We start from the raw sequence: 27,266 nt of genomic DNA, 5'->3' as shown, positions 1-27,266 counted from the left end.
TTGTGCTGGTGCTTTATGCAGCTAGCATCACTTTTAAAAGCACTTATTCTGGGCACTGGCTCATTGGTATTAATTGTTTGTAATGAGTCTACCAAGACTGCAAATTGCTGGCATGCAAATGTTGCATATGTATGGGAATAAAGACCTTTTACATATGATGGCCACATAGAACATCTACACAGGACAATACTTTTCACCTGGTCAATGTCCCATGTAAATTAGGAGCCAGAGATGGCATTTTATATTGGGATATTCTATAGTCCATGTGTGAAAAAAAAGTATCAGCACGAACAAAGCAGAACCCCTGCATACATGCAGGATACTCAACAGGAATAGAGACTGGAAACCTGATACAGTTTGGGAAATATCAACTTAGGGCACCTTCACTGGCGGAACCTGATGTTCTCGCAGTATTCACGATTCAAAAACATAATTTTGAGGAGGCTTTCTAAGCATGCTAGTTGGCTCCCCATCTTACTAGACTTAGGCCAGATTTACACCAAGCAGAATATAGCACTTTGAAAGTGGTATATGGAGTATGTCATGAGCCCCAATAGTTGTCAATACTGTTGTAAACCATTATAAAGCAGTAGTGTAGATCCAGACCCAGAATGGGTGAGAATTTCATTTGGCTCATTATTTGTTAAGAATGAACCAAATTTTCTCCATAAATGGCACAGAAAGAGCTCGAGATTTTAAAAAAAAACAATGTAGAAGAAAACAAAACAGATATTCATCCATGCATCTAAGCAGAGGGTTTTGATGACTTATATCTTAAAAATCCATCTTTGAATCCATGACTATTCAGCCATTTTGTGGTGCTGAATTTGGATTGTCACCTCTCTTTTTTGGGATAGGCTCTTCATCTTTAACAGCTACATGGCAGGTAGGTACAACATAGTCTTCTCTGTGCTGGGAATAGCTGTACCTATTGAATTTGGCCAGTGTAGGAGAGAAGATTGTTTTTGAGAAGAATTTACCCCAAAATTGCAAATGTGTTCATATATGGGATGGAAAAGATTTGAGATGTACAAAATCTGAATGTAGGAGGAAGTGAAACTTTCCTCCATCCCCATACTAGACAGCAAGTTAGATCCATAGACAGAAGAATTCCTTTCATCCATGGGAGGTTTCTGATCTAGTAATTGGGGGAATCCCACTGGTGGAATGGAGGCAATGGCAATCTTCATTTATCCCCCAGCCCCCTGCACTCCTCTGTCCCTCAACTGCTGGGGAGGGTTGGGGGACCTTCTAGAACAGCTTGGAGGACCTTCTGGAACAATGGGAGAAGATGGCACTGGGGTCTGCAAAGGAAGGGGAAAGATTACCTCCCCACACCACCTTTTTCCACCAGCAGGAGCATGTTGAATGGAACTCTATTCAGGGAATAGGCTGTACTAGAACAGACTCAAGCCCATGTCTCTTAAATTCTTGAACAGGCAACAGTTTCTTCTACTTATTTTACACAACAGGGAAATTTTTCAACCTGTTTCTACTAAAACACAGCACCAGCTGTTATTTGTGGTGGCAAAACAGGCAATTTGTCATTAGGGATACACCATACATATCCACACACTTACAAAACAGAACACGAGTGCAAGCCCACTTCACTGATTTATCCTCCCACCTAATAACTACCCTTCCCAACACCCAATTAACATTCGCCTTCTCCACTGGGATAATTCCCAGGACAGAGATACAGTGCAATGAAATCCAGCAATTTCAAGCAATGACAAAATGGCACAGCAAGTCAAATCAAACAGCTTGTTGGACGCCGTCTGCAGCTATTAACCAATGTGAGTGAGCATTTGCTGGCATCCGGCTTCCTACTGTGACCTTTTGCTCACTCAAGCTGCTTCCTTGCTATATGACGGCATCTGAATGAAGAGTTCTCAGGCGAGATCCTCAGCTTAGAGGATTTTGCCAATTTACACCAACTCATGGCTTGGCCCATTAGATTACACAGCAGTTTTGCTATGAACACCCATAAGGAACTGGATAGAAAGCAGCTTCTATTTTAAGCCAATTCTCAGTATACTTGCAATGAATTCTTACTTAGTACAGAGGAAATTTGTCACCTATTCCAGAACAAGCAGAGCCAACACAGATTTAGGATAGTAAATTCCTTGAACAATTTGTTATCCTAACTCCTAACTCATACCTAGCTGCAAGATTAAATTCTGCATTTAATTTACCCATGCAGTCCCATCTAGGAACTGCACCTATATTACTTGTGATGACATGTGAGGGAGCACCATAACTTTCAAATACCAAATAGATCTGGCAAAAGCTTAGAGGAATGTAAAAGGTTTATATGGGAAAAAATATATTCCATATAAAGTGAATCTGGTTGATTAGGAAGCACTAAGGAGCATTTTACATGGTTGCACGTTTTCTTGATTCCCATATAGGGGGTTGGATCCAGAAAAGTCATTCTGCCAATCTGCCAATGGAAAGATACCACTTGTGGAATAGGACCACTCCCCCCTGAACGCCCCTCCCACAGGCAATGCTCTGCAGATCTGCTCCTGAGGATTGGGGGACCCACCAAAGCAGTTTTGGAGGATGAGCAAGGGGCTGCAGGAGGGGAGAGAGGATGGAGCAGTCTGGTTCCGCAAGCAATAGCCTTCCACTTGTGTAACAACAGTTCTGGATCCAACCCAGGACAAACATATATATGAATTTGTTCATGTTTATTCCTGGTAAACGTGTACTAGGAAGCCACGGCAAACAGTAGACTCCCAATACTCATGTAAAACACATGTGCATGATAATCACATGTGAGGATTTATAAATACATTATTTTCCTTCATGGTAGTACTTTTGTGTGGGAAAAGTATACTTTGCAAAACAGCCTTGAGACATAAGCATTTATTTCCAAAATACCATAGTTACCATGCCCCTTGCAAGAACGGCTTTTTGTTGTAGTTTCAAGGATTGCTGGGACAAAGTGACACTCTCCTATCTCATCACTTAATGTCCTCATGGCAGTACTAAAATTTTAAATGGATCTGGGTCACCTCTCATCCCGTCTCTCAACTCTTCCTACTGCTCCAATACCAAAGAGCTGCCATGTGGCTGCCATTCCTCAACTACTATCCACGCAGTGCTGGAATTCTTGGGACTGGTTCCAGTGAGTTGTTCTGAATGTTTTCCTTACTCTTAACATCTGTTTCGGCTGGATGCAGATGGACACATGGAGGCAGTACTGATGTGAAGGGCCGGCTGAAAATAAGCTAATGTATCAAGGGCAGAGGAGGTTGGGTTTAGGTTTCCACTCATATGATGCTTTGTTGTTCCTATGCTTTACAGGATCAGATCCTTCCAGTGGTGACTGGTGCTCATTTGGGGCTGGTGGGGCAGATATACAATATTCTACTGAGGTTGTTGGAGGAGGGCAATAGAAGTTCATGCATGGCAATTGGAAGCTGCATGCCATGCTCTGGAGCAAATATACCTGGTTGTGGAGGGATTTCAGTGCCATAAGGGTGGGGAAGAGGCAGGGGGCATCGCCCCATTCACCATAAATATAGAGCCACCTCTGGACCCATCGCATTCCATGTGGGGTGAGTTTCAGTCAACCCCTTCCGTTCCCTATAGCTATGAGAGCTGATGCTACATGAAGGAAGCACTGAGGCAGCAGGGGGGCATGTCGAGTGTGTGTGTGTTGATGAGGTCCATCCCCATGACGTACAGATTACTTAAAGCTACTGCCAGGGCCACAGTTCCACTGAGATGCACCTGCTTCAAGTAAGCATGTTCATCTTCCCTAGAAGACATTAGAAAGCAAAAGAAAAGAATAAAGCTATGATCTCAGGTAACCTCACCTGAGCAGCAGCAGGATTGTTCACCGTCCCTTTACAGCTCCCAATCCCTGCTAGAGAGTTTCCTGCTGTATCCTGTCCCTGAGACTCCAAACAATTTGATCCTTGCTTGATGATCCCAGGAATCAGCTCCTTTTCTGGAACCCTGTGGGACCAACAAAACAAAAATGCAAAATTGTCCACACTGCCTCTGTACTTAATAGAAACCCGCCTATTTGTGTTCCATATTCCAATCAAAACAGTGCTATCCCACCTTTGGAGTGAAACACAACAGCACCACTTTATGCATTGCCAAAAAAAGAGAGGAAATGCATCACTAAAAAAGCAATAGAAGATATAGATTGGACTATATATAGGTGGAATTGCAAATTTAGAAACAATTACAAGATTTATTGAAAATATTTTTAAGCCACCCTTCATCTAAGGATATCCTAGGAAAGACATACAATCCATGTCACCATAGTGGGGAAGGCTACAACCAGGTCACCTGCGTGCCTGCTCAGTCTGCTGTCCAGGTGCTAACTGTGGATGGGCAACTTCAAGGCCCAGCTCTCCCTTCTGATGGTGCTTTAACTTGGATTTGGGACTGGACAGCACTTCATATAGAAGATGCCTTCGAATAGAGGACTGTCCTCTGTAAAGTAGGGCACATGGACACTCTAAGCACTGGGTGTACCTAGTTGCTCCAACAAAAAGCCAAGAAAAATAACATTGCAATCCACCACAATCATTGAGAGAATTTAGGAACCGTGCCATTGGTGAGAGTGATAGCACTATGTCCAATCAGATGTATACAGTTCATGTGAACCAATGGACATGGCTGCAGTTGCTTGTTTCTCCTGGACTCCAAATGCTATATGGCATCTGTTTCCCCCCAAGATTCACAATGCCCCTTGATTAACTCACGTCTGCTCTTTAGTACATTCAGGGAAAGACAGATTGTGGCCTTCAGATCAGGAAGAACCTTCCATCATTTAATTTAGAGATATGGCGCATGGCAAAAGCTTTCACAATCACAATTATTCATTCTAATAACAATGAATTATAACTCCTTAGCATTGTCCCAGTGCTAGTTCTCAAGAAGAATTCTCTTCTCCCGCTGATATCACCATCAACTCCATTTTTCTCTCAGTGGGTAATATATTTTTATTTTTGCCTTCCTGAATGTCACACAAAAGAAGTATACACCTCGCTGATGAGGGCCTCATGGTTCTGTTCCTTTACTCTGCAAGAATGTCAACTCAACCTACTGTGCCTTCCACCAACCTTTTCCCATAACAACTTTTTCTGTTTCCTTGTCCCAATTTCAGAGTTCAAATTGCAAAAGTGAAGTTCAAATGGAGATTTAGGACAGGCAGGGCCATGTGGGGTGGGGCTGGGAGTGGCACTTGTCTCAGAGAAGAACCTCCATTATGTCATGTCCCAAAACGCCACAGCCATGTTTTTTTTTTTTTTGGTTTTTTTGTTTGTTTGTTTTTACCTATTGGAGAAGCACCAGGCACTTTCTTGGCTCCCATAACTTTGAAATACATATTCTGCAGTTTTGCCTGAGACTCAAAGAATGACTCACTTGAGCTCAGGATAGACATTCTCCAAGTACCACTGGAAGGATTTACAGTTCAGCTTCCTGCGTTGCTCCACTCGGTCTGCAATACTGGAAGCAAAAGCAAAGTGTTCCTCTTTTTGTTTGGGGAACAAAAGAGATTTGCATGACACAGGCAGAACACAAGGAAATTTACATAATAATTAAGTGCATATATCACTGAAGTGCAATCACATTTGGGGTACTGCTGCTGAAACAATGCAAGGATACATCTCCACAGAGTCCTTTCAAATGTACTTTAAGTCATTTTTTTTAAAAAAGTTTAAAGCAGATGTGGACAAACTCTTCCCTCTTTCCACCTGGCTCTTGTTTCTTCCTCAAGGCGCTTATTAATGAGGTCCTACTCTTCTCTTAAGCTAGACCCTTTGTGGCTCTATGGGCCAGGTATGGGGTAACATGTGATTCATAAGTTCTTCCTGTGAAACACTAAAGTCGCAGGGGCAACAAGGAATGTTTTGCCATCATCTTTCTCCTCTGGCATTGTTTTGTCCAGGGCTCAGTTAAACAAGGGTGAAGACAAAGTTAATGTAAAAAACTAAACTTGCACTGGGTCCCTTAGGCGTGACCTGAGCCTCATTTCCTCCAGGCTTCACCAGTTGAACGACATACATACATACTCTCCGGCCTGAAGACTCAGGCTCACAGTTTAGGTGCACTTCTGGACTCGGCTTTGAACCTGGATGCCCAGTTTTCAGCAGTGGCCAGGAGTGCATTTGTACAGCTGACACTAGTGCGCCATTATTCATGAATTTGTGTACATTAGTCATTAATTACTTATTTTTAAAAGCTGAAATATTATTTTAAAGTGTAAAACAGTTCTGGAACTTGTGCATTTGGGTGGGAAAAGGGATATCTTGGTGACATCAAAAGTCACCAACCAACCATAATTATCAGTGTTGACAGCATCCCCTAGCACACACATTTACTGCTTTTTTGAGGCTACAGAACAGACATCAATTACTGTTGAGCTAATCTGGAACTAATATCGTGGAAATACCCTTCTGAGATATTCAGAACTGCCATTAATGAGACCTGTAAGGCAAATGTTGTATATTTTACTGGAATTATTAGTTCTTTCAGAGCTGCAAGCTTTCAAACTGTATGGTGTTATTCCTCGGGCACTGTTATTCTGAGGCAAAAATGAAATAAAACGAGATGGAGTAAACACTGACAAGTTTGAGTTCTGGTTGCCGGTAACCACAAGTTATGAGAACAGAGGAGGCGATATGAGCGGGCAGTGATATCGAGTTACAATGCATTTGTCACTCAGTAACGCAAGCAGAGGATTGTTGTGCCTTGCTGTTAGCCCAACAGGTTTTGCAAACTCCTTCTTTTGTTCTATCCAGTGCAAGTGAATTCATCCTTGCTGGCATGAAAGAAACAAACAGCCGTCTGCTCCCAAGAACTTGGTGTGGTTTGCCCTGCCGTAGGCTCTTCTTCATTCTGACTTCAGTTTAGTCTCGTAGGAGGGCGAATGTCATGTTACCTTGCAAGGTGTTATTGCTGTCTTAGACGGTTTACTGCTGTGCTTGTTGTGAACTACTACTTGGTTCTGTTATTTGTCTCTAGGCTTTTTGCCCATAAAAGCCAATTCTAAAATGCTGTATTCTGACCAAAAAATAAAACCAAAGCAAAACAGCCACAACAAACAGATCCAACACACCAAAGTACCCATATGTTCCCATTCAGAGAAGAGGAGGGTCATTTTAAACAGAACATGCATACATTATTAGGGATGTGCTCCGCTTCTCCTAGAACAGGAGAAGCAGGAGCGGAGCGGGGGGGCTTCGCCTACCCTTAAGGCGGAGGCGAAGAGGTTTGGGGGGCCAGCAGATCGAGGCGAAGAGGATCGCCTCAATCCGGAGCTTCACCTGAAGGTAAGTGGGGGGGAGGGGGACTAATCTGGCGCTGCCGGCGCCGCCATCCATGCAGCGGCGGCAGCACCAGGTAAGGGAGCAGAGAGGAGGGACGCTTACCTTCCTCCGTCGCCGGCTTCAATTGATGTTCCGGTTGAAGCTGGAAGTGAAGTCCGAGGCCTCTTCCGGCTTCAACCGGGGCCTCAATTGAATCCCGCAATGGAGGAAGGTAAGGGGGCGGCGGCTGGGCCAGGGGCCGGGGTCTGGCCTACCTGGCGCCGCCGGCACCGCCATCCATGCAGCGGCGGCGGTGGCGGCGCCAGGTAAGGGAGCAGGGAGGAGGGACGCTTACCTTCCTCCGTCGCCGGCTTCAATTGAGGTCCCGGTTAAAGCTGGAAGTGAAGGCCGAGGCTTCAACCAGGGCCTCAATTGAATCCCACGACAGAGGAAGGTAAGGGGGCGGGGTGGGTGGTTTCTCTGGCGGCGGCGGCGGCGATATAGTGACGGCGGCAAAGCCGGATCTCGCTCCGCGGAGCAGAGTGGGAGACGGGTGGAGCGGCGCGAAGAGGATCGGGCCCGATCCGGATTTTCCAGATCAGGCCACGAAGCGGATGGGGGGGGGGTCCGTGCACACCCCTATACATTATATTTCAAACCCAGGCAATCAGTCACAAAAAGATAATATACTGACTTTGTAAACTCATCTTCACAGTAAGGGTTCCTTATTGCTTCGACTATTGGGCGGTATAGAAATGCAATAAATAAATAAATAAATAAATAAATTGCCAGTGGAGGATGGTGGCTCAAATTTTGGTGGTATTTAAAAACAAAGATATTTTGTTTTTAAATACCCATTTGAAATGCATTTGTCTCAAAATATACATTTCAAAATCCATTTCATCTAGAGGGCAACTGGAAAAAAAAGCCCTATGAAGAGAGACTGGAACAACTGGGCATGTTTAGCCTGGAGAAGAGAAGATTGAGGGGAGACATGATAGCACTCTTCAAATAATTAAAAGGTTGTCACACAGAGGAGGGCAAGGATCTCTTCTCGATCCTCCCAGAGTGCAGGACACAGAATAACGGGCTCAAGTTACAGGAAGCCAGATTCCGGCTGGACATCAGGAAAAACTTCCTGACTGTTAGAGCAGTACGACAATGGAACCAGTTACCTAGGGAGGTTGTGGTCTCTCCCACACCAGAGGCATTCAAGAGGCAGTTGGACAACCATCTGTCAGGTATGCTTTAGGATGGATTCCTGCATTGAGCAGGGGGTTGGACTCGATGGCCTTATAGGCCCCTTCCAACTCTACTATTCTATGATTCTAGAAGTATGCATTTTAACATGCGCTTTGATTCATTTTTTGAGCTGAGAACTACATAATAAAATTTGGAGAATTTCAAAATCCAAAGGATAACTACATTCCATTCTACATATTAGTCCTGGAGGTGTGAATCGGATCAGTTCATATCAGAATTTGCAAAAGAATGAATTCTTTAAGCACCCTCAGAGCAAAAGAGATGGCTTACAAGAATGGTCATTTGCCTGGTTTGGGACGCTTACCTTCCAAAAGATTTCCCAATAGCAGATGGGCGGGCCTCATAGTAATACTGTTTGTACTCATCCATCCACACTTCTGCTGTACGTTTAGTGTTTCTGCAAGAGGGACAGGAGCAACACTGTTATTTCACAGCACAACTTGCCATGACATAAAAAATGGACTTTCTACACAAACTTCAACCCTCCCTAACTGGCATGCCATCACTAAATTTGGAAGCACAAGAAGAAATGTTCCAAAACGAAAGAACCAATTGAACAAAGGGATTGTGTCATACCTAGGGATGTTGGAGAAATCTACAACTGATACAAACTGATTCCATGAATCGGATCTGCGGATTCTGCAGCAGACCAGCTTTTTCTGAGGTGTGATGATTCTGCAGACTTACAGACTGTTTTCTAACTTTAGGGGGGATTGTGTAAATGCTCACATGTGCAAGGACGCATCTGCAAATGAACGAACTTCTTGTACAAAACATGAGTGGATAGTAGAATGAAAATACCTGACAATCCATCAAACACAGAAGGAATGGACTTAACAAAATCCGTACGTCTCTTGTCATACCTAACTGCAGTGCATGAGCAAAACACTGTCAACATGTAGAGGATGCAAGGAGAAGATGTGCTGGAAGAACACACCTGATCCACACCGCCCAATACTTGCAACAACATACAACAGCTATTGTGTTGTACAGTGCACATTTTCTCTGCGTTTAAGGTCATGTAGATCCTGCCCCCACCCAGTACTTTTGACATACAGCATTTCTCATTCATTTTAACCTAGAGTCTAACTGAGCCCAAAATGCTGTTAGGGGATATTCTCAACTGAAAAGCAAACAAATCACAAACATTGTGGGGGTCGGGTGAAACAACACAAAATAAATAGACATGTTACTGTGAAAAAAAAAAGGAGTATAAGTGCTACTGCACGTTTCCCGTATCGCCACATTGCAGCCGGTGCAGTCCCTACGGAAGTCAATCAGTTGTCCTCACAGCCTCCACTCACAGCTGTCACAGTTCCATGGCACATCTGGAAGATCCAGATGCCTCAGCTATAGTTTCTTAGCCTTCTTAAATACTTGGGATTATAAGAGGTGCACAACACATCCTTCTCCCTTATAGATCAGCCTCCTGTTTATGCCAAAGCCTGCAGTTGTCATCTGGTGCAAACCAGGAAGGGGGCCTTTTCCATGGTGGCACCCATTCTCGGGAATACTCTCTCACTAGAAATAAAATACACCCTGATTCTGTTGTAATTTAGGCGCATGTGAAAAACATTTGTATTCACCTTTGGTGTTAACTATTGAACAACGCCTGTTATGATTTTTAGTCTATGGACTACTGATTTGCTATATAGTTGTACTGTGTTTTAGCTATAAGTATATTTATATAGCAGTGTTATTGTTGCACACCACCTGGCTATGTTGTACATGGCAGATGGTGTAGAAATATTTTTAAATAAATGAAGTTGTAGCAGCTGTGAGTAGAGGCTGTGGGGCAGCTGAGAGCCTGCCACAGGACTTTATTGGTGGCCACATGGGGGAAGGGAAATCTGCTGTGTGGTGACATCACATCGTGTGCTTTGTATTATTGGATGTAACCAGTAAAAAATACAGGAATTGGGAGTTGTATTTTTTTGGCAGCAGCCAGTTTCCCATAACCGACAAATTATCAGCAGTTTGTGAAATCCCACACAGGTATTAACATTGGGTTATTATAGAGCACAAACATTGTGTCTCTGCAGTTGTATTCCCTGTACTATAACCATTAAAACTTAATTTTAAAAATCATATGTTTGGATTTTTGAAGTGCTACTTAATTGGAGTATAGCTCACATAGCTTCGGTTATGGGGCGGTATAGAAATAATAATAACAACAACAACAATAATAGAGTGACCATGTGGAAAGAAGGACAGGGCTCCTGTACCTTTAACAGTTGTATAGAAAAGGGCATTTCAGGAGGTGTCATTTGTATGTATGCAGCACCTGGTGAAATTCCCTCTTCATCACAACAGTTAAAGCTGCAGGAGCCCTGCCCTCTTTTGTATTTGTAGCTTTAACTGTTGTGATGAAGAGGGAATTTCACCAGGTGCTGCATGCATACAAATGACACCTGCTGAAATTTCCTTTTCTATACAACTGTTAAAGCTACAGGAGCCCTGTCCTTTCGATATGGTCACCCTATTCACACACTATATTAGATTAGTAAAGTGCTTTTTCCAAGTATGCAAATGTTAACCAACACTCTAACTCTCAAAGTCAAATTCCTACTCAAATGACTGGGACACAAGCTTAAAAAATCATTCATCCCTGAGCATTAGAGAAGTGTTGGCTACAAATGTGAATAAATAAACCAGCAGTAAAGAAGAGTAAATTAAACAGCAGTAAAGATTGATTTGTCCAGAAATATCCAAGTAGCTTTCATAAAGTCCTTCTGAGCTTATATGCCTGTCTTTGGGTAAGGGGTAAATTGATGAAATACCCCAAGCAGTTGGCCCTAGTTCTGTTCCTTTCCCTAGGGCATTTAAGCCTGACTACATCCCAGGCAAGCCTAAATACACACACCCTCCCCTGTTTCCTGAACTGGAGTCAAGAAGTGATCCATTCCTACTTGATATAAGTCAGTGCGTTGCCCTCAGGGAAGTCATATGGATGGCGTTTCCTGAAAACGTGGCCCACGCGGCTGCAGGGAACAATCTCCAAACTCCCTCCGCACATCCAGACTCGGAAAGAAAGCTCTAGAAAAGATCCAAAGCAATCAGAAAAAAAGAGGTAAAACAAAGAACACCAAGAATTGATATCTTATTCTCTTCTCACCTTGCTTATACCCGGAGCAATGGCAAAAGCAGGCATCGATGATGTGATGGAAAGAGAGGGAATTTGTTAAAACCGAGATGGTGTTCCTTGTTGAGGAGGGAAAGATCCTGCCCTTCTCCAACTGATTACCCCACCCTGGGCCTTCTGATCAGATTAGTGTTGATGTTTCTGGACTTTATAGAGGGAATCTTGCTGAAAGCTGCCAGAATGTATGACAGTATTTTCAACAACAGACCTGCACACCAGAGGGAGATTGTTTTAGGGTAAAGATGGTGATGCTCAAGAAGTAGAATGGACAGAATCTCTAAAGGGGAAGACTGTAAATATTAGAGAACATTTTCAAAGTAACATGAAAGGAATCAATTTCGGTTGATGGTGAGAGAGTACAAAGCAAGAGACAGAAAATGGGAGAGAAATGTATGATCTTAAGGGTGTTGGCGAAAATACGCAGATACAGAGTACTAGAAACCATGGTGGAGTTCCAAGTGAAACATTTCAGCTGCATTCATCACTGAGATTAAAGAGTTGCCAAAAGATTATGGGAAATCTGGAAAAACATGTAATCCACTTTAATCACTGCTTAAGGGGATGTCTACACTGGTCAATTTTCATGCTCTTTAAAGTCATTACACATAGTACTTGTATAGTCCACGCCTACTATGGGAATGGCTCTGAGAATTGCAAATTCTGGGCATCAAAAGCACAATGAGCTCTCTCAGACCCATCAGAATACTTCTCTTTTCTCAATATTTGCTGTGGGTGGAGGTGCATCAATCCATGCTTGGTGCGGTACCCTTTCTGTGCAAGCTTGGTGCAGAATCCCAAACTCCATTATTGATTCACTGTTTAGCAATCCAGTTTGCTAAAGGCAGAGTCTGACCCTGTTTATTTAAGCAGAAACATTCTCCCCACCATCCCTATTTGCATCCAGAGGTTTCGCTGCCCTGAAGTGAAATTCTTTTTTCTTTTTAAAAGAAGGATCAACAGACCACCAGGGCTTTGATGTTCAAAAGCTCATTTGAATCACTGAGGAGAGGTGACCTTGCCAAGGCTTATCGGTCCATCCCCTTGTGTTTAATATCTGTCACTCTGGTCAAGCTCCGTATTTGCATATTTATTTAGAGGCACAAAGGAAACTTCAGGAATGGGGCTGCAAAATAAATTGCAAAGGAGAAGAGGGACAGGAGAGGGGGCGAGAAAGGGCTTTCACAGGCATTTTGTATTATGGCTTGTTTTTGAGGTGCTCTTCATCTGGAAATTGAAGTTTAATATTATTTGGTGTAAAAACAGGGGTAGCTAGGGACACATGCTATTGGTGGGTCAGGAAGACCAGCACCCCATAGTGACAGAAACTCTAGTTCAGAGGTGTGGAATCTGTGGCCCTCCAGAAGTTGTTGGATTCCAACTCCCATCAGCCAAATTCAGCATGGCCCATGGTTAGGGATGATGAGAATTGGAATATAATAATATCTAGCTGGCCACAAGTTCTCACTCCAATCTCCTAATTCTTTCTGGATCCCACCTCCACAAATATAGTTGATGAACACTATTTTTTCATAGTGGCAACCACCCTATGAAACCCCTGAGGTAGTTGGATCTTGCCAGGATCTTGCAGATTTTAGAAAAGGGGTGAATACCTTTCCCTTCACCAAAGGTCTTACGGCAATCTGGTTTTAATTAGTTTATCTGGAAAACATTTTATTACTTTTATTACTGTTGATTTTAGTGGTATTGAAATAATATTTAATTATGGTTTTATTGTATTTGAATTGGATTATTTAAGTAAGCTGTTTTGGGAGCCTGTTAGCTGAAAAGTGGAATAGAAATAGAAGAAATAAATAAAATAGACTTGCATCCAAGATGTTAAATCCATCCCCCGATCTCAGAATGCTAGAGCCCTTCAAAGCCTTTAGATACCCTCTGTTTTCCAACCCTGACACTTTTCTTTCTCTAGCTTCTAGACCCCCCCTTCCAACATTGCTAGGCCTACGTATTAACAACCAAGATAAATGTGCTCAATGTTAAACTTTTAATCTGTGTTTGTAACAATTAATCAACCTTTCAGTTTCTGAGACATTTCCTTCTTCTGGACCATTATGATTCTAGGAGAGGAATTATTATTATTATTATTATTATTATTATTATTATTATTACATCCCGCCTTTTTTCCTCCAAGGAACCCAAGGTGTCCTCCTCCTCTCCATTTTATCCTCACAACAACAACCCTGTGAGGTGGGTTGGGCTGAGAGTCTGTGACTGGGTCTCCATGGTCGAGTAGGGACTAGAACCCGGATCTCCTGACTCCCAGTCCAATACAAATACAATTAATCTCATATTATTTATTTATTTAGAATATTTATATACCGCTCCCCGTTGAAAAATTTCAGATACAAGATAAAATGAAAATAAAAACAGATTAAAACAGTTAAAACAAAATTTTAAAAAAGCAAAAACAGATTCAAGGCCGCATATTAAGGAAAAGCTTCTTGGAATAAAGATGTTTTCAGGAGGCGCCGAAAGGAATGCAAGGTCGGAGCCTGCCTGGCCTCCAGAGGCAGGGAATTCCACAGGAGGGGCGCCACCACACCAAAGGCTCTTCCCCTGGTGGATTCCAATCGGGGGATGGATCTAGGTGGAACCACCAGGAGCAGGTCCTCGGATGACCTCAGTGACTGGGCAGGTTGGTAAGGGAGAAGGCAGTCTCTCAGGTATCTCATACTGGGGAAGACCATGACCTGGTGACCTGTCTGTGAGGTAGGTGAGGCTGAGAGTCTGTAACTGGCCCCAAGTCACCCAGTTAACTTCCATGGCCGAGTGGAGACTAGAACCCGGAACTCCAGACTCCCAGTCCAACACTTTAGCCACTACACCACACTGGCTCTCTGAATAAATGCAATATATTAAATTAAATTAAATTAAATTAAATGAAGGACTCAAGGAACCAACTTACCAAAGTTCTCTCCTCCCCAGATATCCATCTGAGTGTCATATTTTCCAAGATGGTTAAACCAAGACTTATCGATCACAAATATGCCACCAGCTATGACAGGTGTCCTAGAGAAAATGAGGGCGAGAATGGGCATACACATATACTAAAAAAAACCACTTAAATGCAAAGGAATGTATTGGTTTTATGCAGTTCTATTTGCATTGCTTTGGGAAGAATAATCATTAGACACTAGAAAACCCTTACAAACTGGTACAGGAGAAATATCTTTACTATGATTAAGATATCATAAGTGAGGTACAAGATCATATATGCCCCCACATACACACACACGTCTTATCTGCAATTGAGTTTATTTTGGCACCAGTGGGTCTGTTTAACCAGAGTTTGGTAAGAGTCTTCAAACATTGCTTAAGATTTCTGGTTGTGCAGTAAGCTTCTTTAGCCTCAACTATGATTCATGTATATGCCAATGTAAGGGAAGAAGAGGAATTCACATCAAAAGGGATGGTGGTGGTGGCACACAATCTCATAGCCTGCTCCCAATCTTGCCCCATTACACCTAAGTCTATGAAGCAACTAAGCAGGTGAAAGATCCTGAAGCAAAGTGTGTTACCAAATTTTCCACACCCACACTAAAGGGTTACTCAGAAAGATGCTTCCTTTGCTCCCAGATGAACCTTCTTGTTCCAGTTAAGAAGATGGAGAAGAGTCCTGGGTAAAGGTAGGTAAGTTTCTACATGTGGGCTGTGGAAGACAACAGTCCACACAGGTCCCAGTCAGGCATGTGGACCAGCTGAGACCAGAATGGGTGAAAAGCATCTTGGATACTTTGACTCCAGAGGTTGGAAGCACTAAGTCCCCTAAATCCAGTCAATCTGTACATGCCCTAATATAATCTTTGTTAGAAACCCAGTTCTCAGGAGTGTAGGACCAGATGCTGCTACTGTTATACTATCACTTTGAGATTCTGCTACTATCCAAAGAAAACTTAGAATCTTTCTTTTAATTGGGCTAACTTTGCCGGCCCTTAACTGAATTGTTCATGCTAAATTTAATATACCTAATGAATTAGCCAGTGAATATATAGTTCATCACAGAAAGCCCATACTGATGACTTTGTCTAAACCTTGAGAAGAAGGATGGTCTCATGTTGGAAGCAGTAGACCCTATTCCAGTTGCAGCTCACACACCAGTATGGAAAAGTCAGCTATTCCCACTAGACAATGGTAACAATTTCTAAAATGAGGACGGTGACATTTCCCCTACCCTCACAAAGGTGAGGGCAGCATATATTCATTACTGTCTGAAAAACCAATATAATATGCATTGCATATTATAGTAGTGCAAGCCACTCAAGCCAACAGATTGAGCTGCAAGGATCTGTCAGGAATATTAACGCTCTTCGGGGAACAATAGCTATTGATTAATTGTAGCTCTGAAATGAACCACACCTGACCTCTGAACACTTCCCATGGCAACATCAACGAATGAAGCAGCTTTCTATTTCAGACAAAAGACGAAGTCTAAAGATGATATTCAAAGAGGAAGTTGCACAAAAGACTTTACCTTATGGACTGGGTAGGGTCAGTTCTAGACAGCTTTTGCTCAATGGGGATCTGCTCCCACTTAAAATGAAGACTCCAGTCAAATCCTAGAACAGAGTAGAAGAAAACCAATGACAGGGGGAGTAAATGGGTAATGTAAAAGTAAGCAAGACATGCTTCAGGTCTCCGTTTAAGATATGTTTGGACCAATAATTACATACACTACCAACACCTGAGTCCCTCCTCAGAGGAAGATTTGAAGGTTGGCAAGAACTGCCACCTTTTTGGTGCCAGTTTAAGAACTTCCTCTACTCCCAGGGCTTTTTAACAGGTCCTGGGGTTTTTATTGTTGATTGCTTAAAACTATTTTTACATTTTTGTACATTAAAGGTTTTATATTATGCTTTATCATGTTGCATTTTTAAGATTTTAAATCTTTGTAAACCGCCCAGAGGGGCTTGACTTTTGGGGCAGCACAGAAATGTAATTAATGTAATGCAATATAGCTTAGCAATAGTTAGAAGCTGGCGATTCTGCTTGGGTGCAGAAAGAGAGACAAGCTCTGGTGCTTACAAAAATATATTTTTTTCTTTAATGAATTAAAAGGCATTATAATACCTAAAATGTCCTCAGATTCTTCTTTTGGGGGTTCCTGTTGAGAACGGCACTTTCAAAATCACCCCTACTCTTGCTGCAAGGTCGGAGATGGTGATTGGTTAGAAGCGGGTGATTCTGCTTGGGCACACAGGGCAGCAATGGCTTCCTATGTAACAGCAATATGCAGACATGTAGCTAGGCCCTGCGGTATCTCTGTAAATGCGCCCTCTTCCTTAGTGGTATTTATCTGTGCTCAATTACATTCCAAACCCTCCAATGTGTGTTCCCAGAGAGGAATGCAATAATTAGTGCCTCAGCCCTTCCACTCAGGCTGTCCTATGCCTCATTGGCTGCCAAAGTTATGAGACATTAATCAGCACTCTCAGTGGGATGACATGTATTTCCGGGAACAAAGTCTCTCTGTTTGCTGTAATTGGCTTTTCCCCATGCGCTTCACTTAAAATGCTGCCTGATTTACAATTTTCGCAAATTGAGTAGATCCTTTGGGAAGGAAAGTGGATAGCAGGAGGTGTGTGCAGGTGGGGTCTGCAGAACTGAAAGGCAGGGGCTGCTGAAATGTGCACTTGCCAAAGGGAAATGAGGGGATGCAGTCCTATCCAGATGACCATCAGCCTCCAAATTCAGAAGCTGATGGTGATGGGCATCCTGTGCAGAGCAGGAGGAGTGCAGTGGTCTCTTTTGTGAGCTCCGTGAGGCAGCTGGTGTAGTGCTCCAAGGCCAAAGTGCCATCTCAGAGCTCGGATCCAGGAATAGGAACTACCCTATGCCCCACTCCCTAGACACTGTCTAAGAGGAACAACAGTGTAGAAGGACTCCAAAAACTGGGGAAGGGTGACTGATGCCTAGATGCCCATTGAGAGGAAAGAGCAGAGCCGTTGGAGTTCCTGCATTTGGGTCCATATATCAGAGCTAAGGGGAATGAGGGGAAATTCTGATCTCTGTTTGCTGCATAGAGGAATTTAAAAGCTATGGATTTTAAAGAATCTTAAAGCCGCCTTGAGTGTTATTTTTTGGCATAAACATGAGGTATACATCAAATAAATAAATATATTGGCCCAAACAATTGAACACCTCTATTCTAGAAGAGTAGCTGCTAACCTGGTGCATCTAAAAAAGAAAAGAAAAGAAAGGGGGCAGCTCATACTGTACTTGAATGGAGATGTTGCTGCTTCCTTTTAGTCCCATCCCATATTAGTCTGGTAATATTTGAAATGGGGCATATGATAGGCATGATAGCCGTGCCAGCAGTGCCCCCCCGCAAACCCAGAAGCCAACAACACTGGCCCCAAACAAATGACTAATTGAAAATGGAGTGTGATTTTTACTGCCATACTCACTGTGGACAGCAACTATCACTGTTTTCTAAGTTTTTGCGTGAATTACCAAGGTATTTTCAGGTTTTCCTCCACAAACATGTGGGCTAGATACTCTGTCTGTCTGTCTGTCTGTCTGTCTGTCTCTCTCTCTCTCTCTCTCTCACACACACACACACAAAAGCTGGATTCTGCAGAAAGTATGGACTGTACAAAGCTAAACTCCATGATCATAGCCATGAAGATTCCTAAATACACACACACTGAACATAGGTTCAATTGCTGGTGAAATTGTTGATTTTCAGGCATATTTGACATCAGGGATCAAAAGGAACTAGTTGTGTTGGAGCTATTTTGAGAGGGAGGGAGAGAAAGTACGCTTTCTTCAGAATGTACTTATACGCCTTACCTACCTCCCCTCAAATCTGCTGATGCTGCTAAGTAGGCAAAGTTGTCCAGGCTTATCACATCAATGATAGGACTCACCACTCGAGTATAATCCTGAAAGAATAGGGGGGAAAGGAAGGGAATTAGAATTTTGCCAGGAGGGAGAGAGATTAAGCTTCAGGAAATCAGAGACCATGAGATTTATGCACATGGCAGAAGGAGAAAAACATTTGCATATGGCACCACTTCCCTTTGTTTATCTCATTTCCTTGTTGGTAGTAAGACAGAATCTATGTTTGTTTGTTTTTTGCACATAAGGTTGTAACCCATTGTTTTTGCAGCAGTGATAAAGAGTGGGATTTCTTTCCCATTTAGAAGAAGGGGGAGATTCATAGCACAATGGCTACTGCTAAATGCTTGTTCTTGATTTTTCTGGACACACACACACACACACGACATGGTTTCAAAGCATTATTGATCAGAGTCACTATCAGATTGTGCTAGTGTACTGTTAAGCTTTGGTTTTCTGAGGTCATCCTAGGAAAGCTGTTGATGGACTAGAATCATAAAGATGAGAATTGCGACTCCTGAGGGAAGTTATTTCCTATTCCTGTTCAACTAAGGCAGGGGTGGGCAACTTCAGGTGCTTCGTGGGCCAATGTCAATCCCTGGGGGCTGCATTACCGCTACCTTGAACCACTGAATTTTGTCAGTGGCAGTAGCAACAGCAAAACAACTGGTGGTTTGCCACTGAATGCCAATGGAAAGATTGGGAGATTGAGGACAAGAAAAAGGAAGTACTTCTTCACACCACGTATAGTTAAATTATGGAACTCACTACCACAAGATGTAGTGATGGACCCCAATTTGGATGGCTTTAAAAAGGGGTTGGATAAATTCCTGGAGGCAAAGGCTATCAACGGCTACTAGCCCTGATGGTGGTGCGCTATCTCCAGTATTCGAGGCAGTAAGCCCCATCTCCTGCTTTGTTGGTCCCTGGCCGATGGCTGGTTGGCCACTGTGTGAACAGAGTGCTGGACTAGATGGACCCTTGGTCTGATCCAGCACGGCACTTCTTATGTTCTTATGAAACCACGACGGAATTTTAAAAAGGCTAAAGTTAGCTAAAACAAGGCTTTAAAGCTAAATTTGGCCTTTGAGGCTGACATTCAGTGTCAAATCACTGACTGTTTTGCCACTGCGGCCATTGTAACAAATTTGGCAGCAGTGGGGAATGGCAGGGGGCTGCCCTGAAAGCTGTGGGGGGAGACATGTTGCCCAACCTTGTACTAAAGAACGTCATGAAGAAAACCTTCTCTTGGAAAATATTTTTTTATTTTTTATTTATTTATTTATTACATTTTTATACCACCCAATAGCTGAAGCTCTCTGGGTGGTTCACTTGATCTATATGACTGTTTTAAAACCTGGCAGCAGAATTTTTCTGATGTTTTTCATAGTCTAGTGAAGTTTGTTTGTTTAAACAGTCAATAATAATTACTCTAATTAAACATCTTTAGGGGAATCTCTCTGTCTCTCCAACTGTGCTTATTATTACTACTGGTGGGTTCACACCAGGTGTTGCCAGGGATATGTCCCAGGAACAGCTGGTGAAGCCTATATCATATCCTGAATGGTGTCCCTAATTAGGGCTCTTATTCCAGATATTGTCACTGTAAACTGAATATCTTATTAAAGAGTTACTCACTCCCCTGAAATGTCCCTGGTGATGTCTAAAACATATATTGAATTAGGGACATTTACACCTAGTAAGGCTGCTGCTTGAAACAGCAGACCAGATCAAGCATGTACTCATAAGTAGACCTATTCATGGATAGCCAGCTCCAAGTGATAGGTCACAAATAGCTTCTAGTCTTCTATGAATTTCACTTACACAGTTCAGAACTGTAATACTTAATGGAGCACCTCTCCTGACTTGAACCTACCTGGACACTATGATCAACATCAGAGGCCTTCCTCCAAGTGCCTCCTCTGAGGGAGGCTTGGAAGGTGGGAACAAAGGAGAGGGCCTTCTCAGTGGTGGCTCTCTGATTATGGAATGCTCTCCCCACTGAGGTCTGCCTGGTACCAACACCAGCCTTTCAGCGCCAGGTTAAGACTACTCCCAGGCATTTGATGGCATATGATGGGGCCATCAATATGTCAGTTGTTTCAATCAGGTCTAGTATCTTATTGTCACTGTATAGTTGTTTAAATTGTTTTAAATTTTGTATTTTAGAGATTTTACATAATATTTTTATTATCTTGTATTGTGGTATCTATTTTGTGAACCACCCAAAGAGCTTTGATTATTGGATGGTATATAAACAAAAAATATTATTATTATTATTATTATTATTATTATTATTATTATTATTATTATTATTGATGGTGATGGAGGAAAGTTAAATTGGCTGTTTGAAGGAGGGCTTCCAGACCACTTTATCAAACATAACCTGGAGTTTCCTCTGCCAGATCTACTAATGAGTCCTGGGAGGTCACATGAATAATTCCTCCTGTGCTTCTTTCATGTGCTGACTGCAAGATACAGAAAGCAGCACAGAAATCTATGAAGCAAATAGGAGGAGAGCTTGCTTCTTCTTGTCCCAGAAACAACTTTGGAAGGGAGTGATGGTGCAGACACAGCCCATAAAGAAAACCCATAGGGAAAATGTGAGGGCTGCCTAGCTGGGTAGTAGTTAAGAAAGACAAAGGCGTGAGCAAAGGGGCCAGAAGCTGGTCTCCCCCTATGCTGTTTTAATGCCAATAGACATGCCAGATGTTTCATGTTTAGGCGATAAAAATCTATGGGCTGGAGATAACAGTCAGGCTGGCATTGACAGGCTCCAAGAAATCTAAATGCCAACTAGCACAGCACGTCAAACATAACGGCTTCAGAAATGGTGGCCTTGAAAATGGTGTGAGGTGGCTGCCTAATGGGATGGAAGGGGTCTACCCCCACTCCCGGTCTTTGGTTGAGGGGTTGTGTCGTTCTTTGCCCCCAAATCCTGATATTTAGACACTGGGACAAAGAAGGAAATATCTATAGGTATGTTTAGTATACTAATTTATATCCATATTATAAATGACATTGTTCCCCACCCTGCAAATCCTGGTAATCAGAGTATGGGGAGGGTGCTGAGAATTCTGTTAGAGATACCCAGACCCCTCGTAGAATGAGTTTAACATGGAATGACAAATAAATCTATGATTTATAAACTATCCAGTACTGTTGCTGAGCTGCCCCTTTTTCTCTTGAGCTTGGAGGACCCACCACTAGTGCAACAGGACGCCTATCCAAAATAGCCCTGGAAATGCAACACAAAGCCCACACTTTCTAAAATAACTGTGGAAATGAAACAAACCACTCATTTCCTGCACAGGACAGGTGAGCAGAGCTCCCTTCTGCAAGATGGCTGACCTCCCCTATTCTGGAAGTGAGCATTTTGGCTTGGTTCTGCTTGTTTTCAGAACCCCCAGCTTCCCATTGCGCCAGTGGTGGGTCCTGCTAGCGCATGGGCAGCACTGCTTACTGCCCATGAATCTACAGTGACTGAAACGGAATTGATATATTTCCTCACCCTGCAAAGATCCAAGACCAAATCTATTACCTCTGCCCAGTTTCCATGTAACTGAGAAACCTGTGTAATTCAAGATATAGAGCTCCATCACACCAGCAATTTATCGCACTCTCGCCATGCCTGGTATGTGTTTTTGCAGCGTGGTACTCACTTGATGTCATCCCTGTCCTGTGCTCATCTTGCCTCTTCCCCTCCATTTTCTGTCTTATTTTGGAGCGGGGGAAAATCCATTTTCCCTCTCCATGCACAATAAAGCTGCTCCTCCGTCCCGTGTATTGCTGTCCTTGCGCTATATCGTACCATCTCATTTTTTGTTGGGGGTGTGTGTGCCAAAGGGCAGTCTCACTGACTAAAGAGGAGGGTGGGGAGGTTCTCCAGTCAATTGCTCAACCGTGAAGGTGGGGGGGAGGCCTCCCGAACACCCCGCAGAGAAGACGAGTGAAGCTGCCGCTGCCTGTGCCTGCGACTTGGTCCCATTCAACTCTATGGTTTTTACTCCTGAGTAGGCATGTCTAGGTTTCCTGACCGGAACAATGTCAGCTTCCCGTTGCCATGCCAACACTGACCACAAACTTCTACAAAAATTGATTGTACTACTTTCTCGTCACTTATATTGTTTAATATGATCATAGGGGAAAGCACAGAGTGTTGTTTTACTGTAATTACGCAGTTTCAGGCTGCCGTACTATTGTATTTGCGCAGAGATAAAAAAATAAAAAACATATAAAAAATTAACTGCAGGAGGAAGGAGAATGTAGGGGTCGGGGCGGGAGAGTTCGCCAGCATAGTAGTGATACAGGTGAAAAGATACAGGAGCTGAAATAGCGCAACAATGCACACATGTGAAAGTGCCCAGTGCTAGACTCACTAAGGAAATGGAGGGGGAAACCACGGACCCAAACTGGGGGGGAAAAGTAGGTGTGATGGAGCTCATACTTCACAACTAAAGGTAGGTCTAAACTTAACAGATCAAAGCAAAATAATGACTTGAACCATGTGTGAGTACTTGAACTTCCATCCCTCCATCTAATAATTGGTAACTTCAAGTCTCGACTTCTGCAACGTGCTCTACATAGGGCTAGCTTTGGGCCTAGTTTGGAAACTTCAACTAGTTCAAAATATGGCAGCCAGGCTGGTCACCGGTGCACTTAGGGGTGACCACTTCACACCAGTCTTAAAATCTCTTCACTGGCTGCCAATTAGTTTCCGGGTGAAGCATAAAGTGTTGGTTATCACCTTTAAAGCCCTACATGGTGTGGGTCCAGGCTACCTGTGGGATCGCCTTCTCCCATACAATCTGCCCTGCACACTCAGGTCCTCTGGGAAGAATTTACTCCAGCCAACAAAAACAAAGCTGACAAGTATTACCCAGAGGACCTTCTCTTCTGCTGCTCCCAGACTGTGGAATGGCCTGCCGGAGGAGACACGTCAACTTAACAGTCTATTAGCATTTAAGAAAGCAATTAAGACTGATCTCTTCTGGCAGGCCTATCCAGGGGAATTTTAGGCTGTTTTTAGGCTGTTTTAACAATATATATTATGTTTTAATTCAGTTTTATGTATCTTATATTTGCTGCTGTTCCCCGCCTCGATCAGAATGCAGAGGCGGGTAAGAAATAAATGTATTATTATTATTATTATTATTATTATTATTATTCTGGAAAAATGTGGACCCAAATGCCTTCCCTGCTGCTGAGCTGTCCAGGCACGTCTTCCTCTGTGTAGGAGCAGTCACTGAGCTGCCATCACTATTGTTGCTTGTGCCAGCAGCATGGTTTTATGATCAAATATAAAGCAGACATTTATGGGCTACTGAGAGGGAGGATTTATTGAACTGAGGCTTTTAAAGTCACCAGTTCTAAGGTTTCACCTTCCTCCTCCTCTTGGCACTAAGCTGAGCGTATATGTAATTTGCATCTACAGCCGTTCCTCCCACCTGTCTCCTGGGCCCTCTTAAATACACAGGAGCATTTCTTTTTGTTTTATTGAGAAGGAGAAAGCCAGCCTTGAAGGCAGCAATAATATCTGCCCTCCCCACTCCAGCCCTGCAGATTTTTTCAGCAGCAGCAGAGTCTCATCCTCTCACTGACCTCCTTGGCACATCCAGGGCAAGAGCTGCCAACTCAGCTGTCTTGCTGTTCTCTCCTTCTACCCCAGGGTTAGCACCTTTCCCCCCGCAAATGAACTCCACACAGTACATTATTCTACAATTCAGGAAATGATCTCCGGTGACAAGAGATATTTTGAAGATCATGGGTCTTGCTATAGTGGCAAGAGCAAGGGCAGGCAGGAAAGGGCATTCAGCAAAAAGGGAAAAGAAATAGGGAATGCCTTCCTTTCAATTTGCTGGGGTTTGCATCTTGCCCGCCGTCATCAGGGGCTAGGTGGGCTGTGCAACATGCTGGATGCCAGCCAGCGGCACGGAGCAGAGGCGGGAGGCAGAGGGGACATGCTCACCTCTTTCACTCTTTGGAGCATAGGCTGCAGCCATTCGCTGTTCACTTCACAATGGCTGTCCAGGAAGGTAAGAATGTCAGCTGTTGCCATATCAGCACCTCGCACTCGAGAGCGGATCAGCCCTGAGAGGGGGGAGGCAGTGGAGAGAAAAAGATGGTGGAGAAAGAAAAGGGGAAAATTCTTTAGGGAAGAGATGAAGGAATGCTACTACTGAGATCAAAATCAGCCAACGACCAATGAATTGACCAACGGCGCCCCAAGTGCAACATTTGTTCTCTCTCTCCTTAGTCAGGAAATGCGGTAAGCTAAAGAGTGAGGAGAAGTTGGGGAAATAACAGCTAACGACTTCCTGTAGCATCACTACCCTCCTGGCTGAAATAATTTGGATGGGATATGCAGTGATCTGAAAGTGTATATTAGCATTGCTGATTAGGTTTTTTGGTTTTGCTGTGTGCTTGTCTTACAGTGCTTTATGATGCACCTACTTCTTTGTACATGCAGTTGGGTTCATTCAGGTGCAACTGGAATTTGGACTGTGTTGGTGGACAGCAATGGTTCTGCCTCCATTATGTGTGCCTCCTCAGGGAGTGCCTTGGCTTAAACGATTCCATTTTTGCCTGTGAAATGATATGTTTTGTGCCTGATGTCTACTAACCTGAACCAAAGAGTAAGCCCTTCAGCTGTTCAGCTATTGGGCACCTCCAGAGATCGCAGACCAAATCTTCCTCCCATTCTAACTTAAACAAACATCAATGCACCACCCATTAAGCCAAATCTCACTGTAAACTTATTCATCGTCTCCTTCCAGAAGTGCTTGACAGTATGGTTTCTTTTATGTTTATCTGGAGATCCCACCTCTTGGACCACCCCCTATGCACAACAAGTTGCATAGAGAGCACCCAAGCACCCCTAGGTCATCTTCATCATCATCATCATCATCATCATCATCATCATCATCATCATCTTCATCTTCCCATTCCCCTGAAGTGTCATGTTCTTTGCAAGCCACATAGGAGCCTTGTTCCCTCCCCTGACTTCCAGAACATCTCTCTTTTCTAGCTAATTTGGTTGATCAGTTTGTGGCCAAAGAGCTCCATGTACTTCAGTTGATACAAACTATTCTAGACCATTTCGACCAGGTTTCCTACCAAAATTTGTGAATCTCTTAGTGACCCTGGTTGATCATCTTCACCAGGAGAGATACCAGGGAGTGTACCCCTGTTCATTCTCTTGAACTTTCCGTAGAACTTTTATCATGGTACCTCTCAGAATCAGTAGCTTGGGTTAGGAATATTAGGGAGTGCTGATATACAGTAGTTCCACCCTTGACTTACTGAAAAATTCCAGAAGGTAGTGCTAGGAAACTGCTACTCTTATTTATTTATTTTATTGTATTTGTATACCACCCCATAGCTGAAGCTCTCTGGGTGGTTCACATAAGATAAAACATTTATAAAAAATATACAAAAATTAAAAACGACAAAAACATGCAAAATGTGCATATATTTAAAACCACTGTAACAACTTTAGAAATGATAACCCAAAAGAACAGACCCAGGCTTATTACATATTGCTAAATGCCTGGGAGAAGAAAAAAGTCTTGACCTGGCACTGAAAAGATGACAATGCCTTCCTGCTGGAAACTGTATTGTGGAGCAGGGCTCTTTCCTTTCTACCATATCTCTTAACGTAACTACTGGGAGAGGACTTTATGTATTTATTTAAAATATTTTAGGCTGCTTTTTAGGATACAAAATCCTACCAAGGAGGCTCACAAAATAAAAACAATATAACAATAAACATCAGAATTAAGAAAAGTCAATGACAATAATAAAACAAATCCTATCCATAAAATACTAAAACTGCAGCCCAAATCATCAGCAGTCTCATAGAAAACACAATTCAGGAGAAGGCCGAGAAAAACGAAGGAGTCTTGAGGGTTTTCCTGAAGGTCTGTAGTGATGGGGGTTGATTGACTTTAGTTGGTAGTGCATCCCAAAGGCAAGGGACCGCTGAAGAAAAAGCCCTCTTCCTCATATCTACCACTCTGACTGCTCGCAGAGGCAGGCAAGCAAGAGGGTCCTCCATTGTTGATCTTAAAGTGCAGACAGGCTCGTATGGCTGAAGGTGGTCCTTCGAGTAACTTGGCTCCAAACCATTTAAGGCTTTAAAGGTTAAAAACAGCACTTTAAATTGGGCTTGGAGGTGCACTGTGGAGTTCTGGAGTGGATTGCAATCAGTATACTGATGACACCGAGCTCTTTTTCTCCTTTCTGTCTGAAGAAGTTGTGGCAGTTCTGCACTTGAATCACTTGCCCGAGGTTTGTAATGGGCTGAATGAGAGTGAATTAATTGAAACTCTGTTGCTCAGGGTGGGTGGCCCTTTAACCAGAGTAGTGGAAATGCTTGTCCTAGATGTATCTGAAGCCTGACATTGCTTCTGCATCTGGGCCTTCTCCTAGACAGACAGGGAAAGCCTGGCAGCCCTAACAAATGGTGGCCAGGATCTGATCTTGGGAGAGGCAGCTCTGTCAGAGGTGGTGTGTTGTTGTTTACTGGATCTAGGAGAGGGGCACTGTGGGTTCAGAGGCGGCGGCAATATGCCCCCTCTCCTCAAAAGGCTTCATTTGCACTGCCATCAGCTCGCTGTAAAAGTGGTTGATGTTTTCAAAGCGGGTCATGCTCACCTTCTCGACGACTGTTGCGTAGACATTTGACCTTTGGTATCTTTGTAAGGAGCTGGCAGTCCTCAGCTGAA

At 43.2% G+C, this 27,266-nt stretch overlaps 1 protein-coding gene across 1 annotated transcript in view; it reads right to left on the bottom strand.

Annotated features, from left to right (window-relative positions):
* GALNT16 (polypeptide N-acetylgalactosaminyltransferase 16) overlaps nucleotides 1-27,266 on the bottom strand; it is a 164,684-nt gene that overhangs the window by 16,398 nt on the left and 121,020 nt on the right. Inside the window, exons 5-13 of the mRNA XM_063117587.1 lie at nucleotides 27,196-27,261; nucleotides 24,509-24,630; nucleotides 18,497-18,584; nucleotides 16,175-16,259; nucleotides 14,609-14,712; nucleotides 11,453-11,579; nucleotides 8,848-8,940; nucleotides 5,395-5,478; nucleotides 3,828-3,969 (exon numbers count right to left, since the gene is read on the bottom strand). Coding sequence (XP_062973657.1) covers nucleotides 3,828-3,969; nucleotides 5,395-5,478; nucleotides 8,848-8,940; nucleotides 11,453-11,579; nucleotides 14,609-14,712; nucleotides 16,175-16,259; nucleotides 18,497-18,584; nucleotides 24,509-24,630; nucleotides 27,196-27,261 — 911 coding nt within the window. The remainder of the gene's footprint in view (nucleotides 1-3,827; nucleotides 3,970-5,394; nucleotides 5,479-8,847; nucleotides 8,941-11,452; nucleotides 11,580-14,608; nucleotides 14,713-16,174; nucleotides 16,260-18,496; nucleotides 18,585-24,508; nucleotides 24,631-27,195; nucleotides 27,262-27,266) is intronic.

This window comes from Elgaria multicarinata, chromosome 2 (genome assembly GCF_023053635.1).
Source record: "Elgaria multicarinata webbii isolate HBS135686 ecotype San Diego chromosome 2, rElgMul1.1.pri, whole genome shotgun sequence".
Classification (NCBI taxonomy): Eukaryota; Metazoa; Chordata; class Lepidosauria; order Squamata; family Anguidae; genus Elgaria; species Elgaria multicarinata.
The sequence above is the reverse complement of the archived record's forward strand: the minus strand, read 5'-3'. Positions and strand labels throughout refer to the sequence as shown.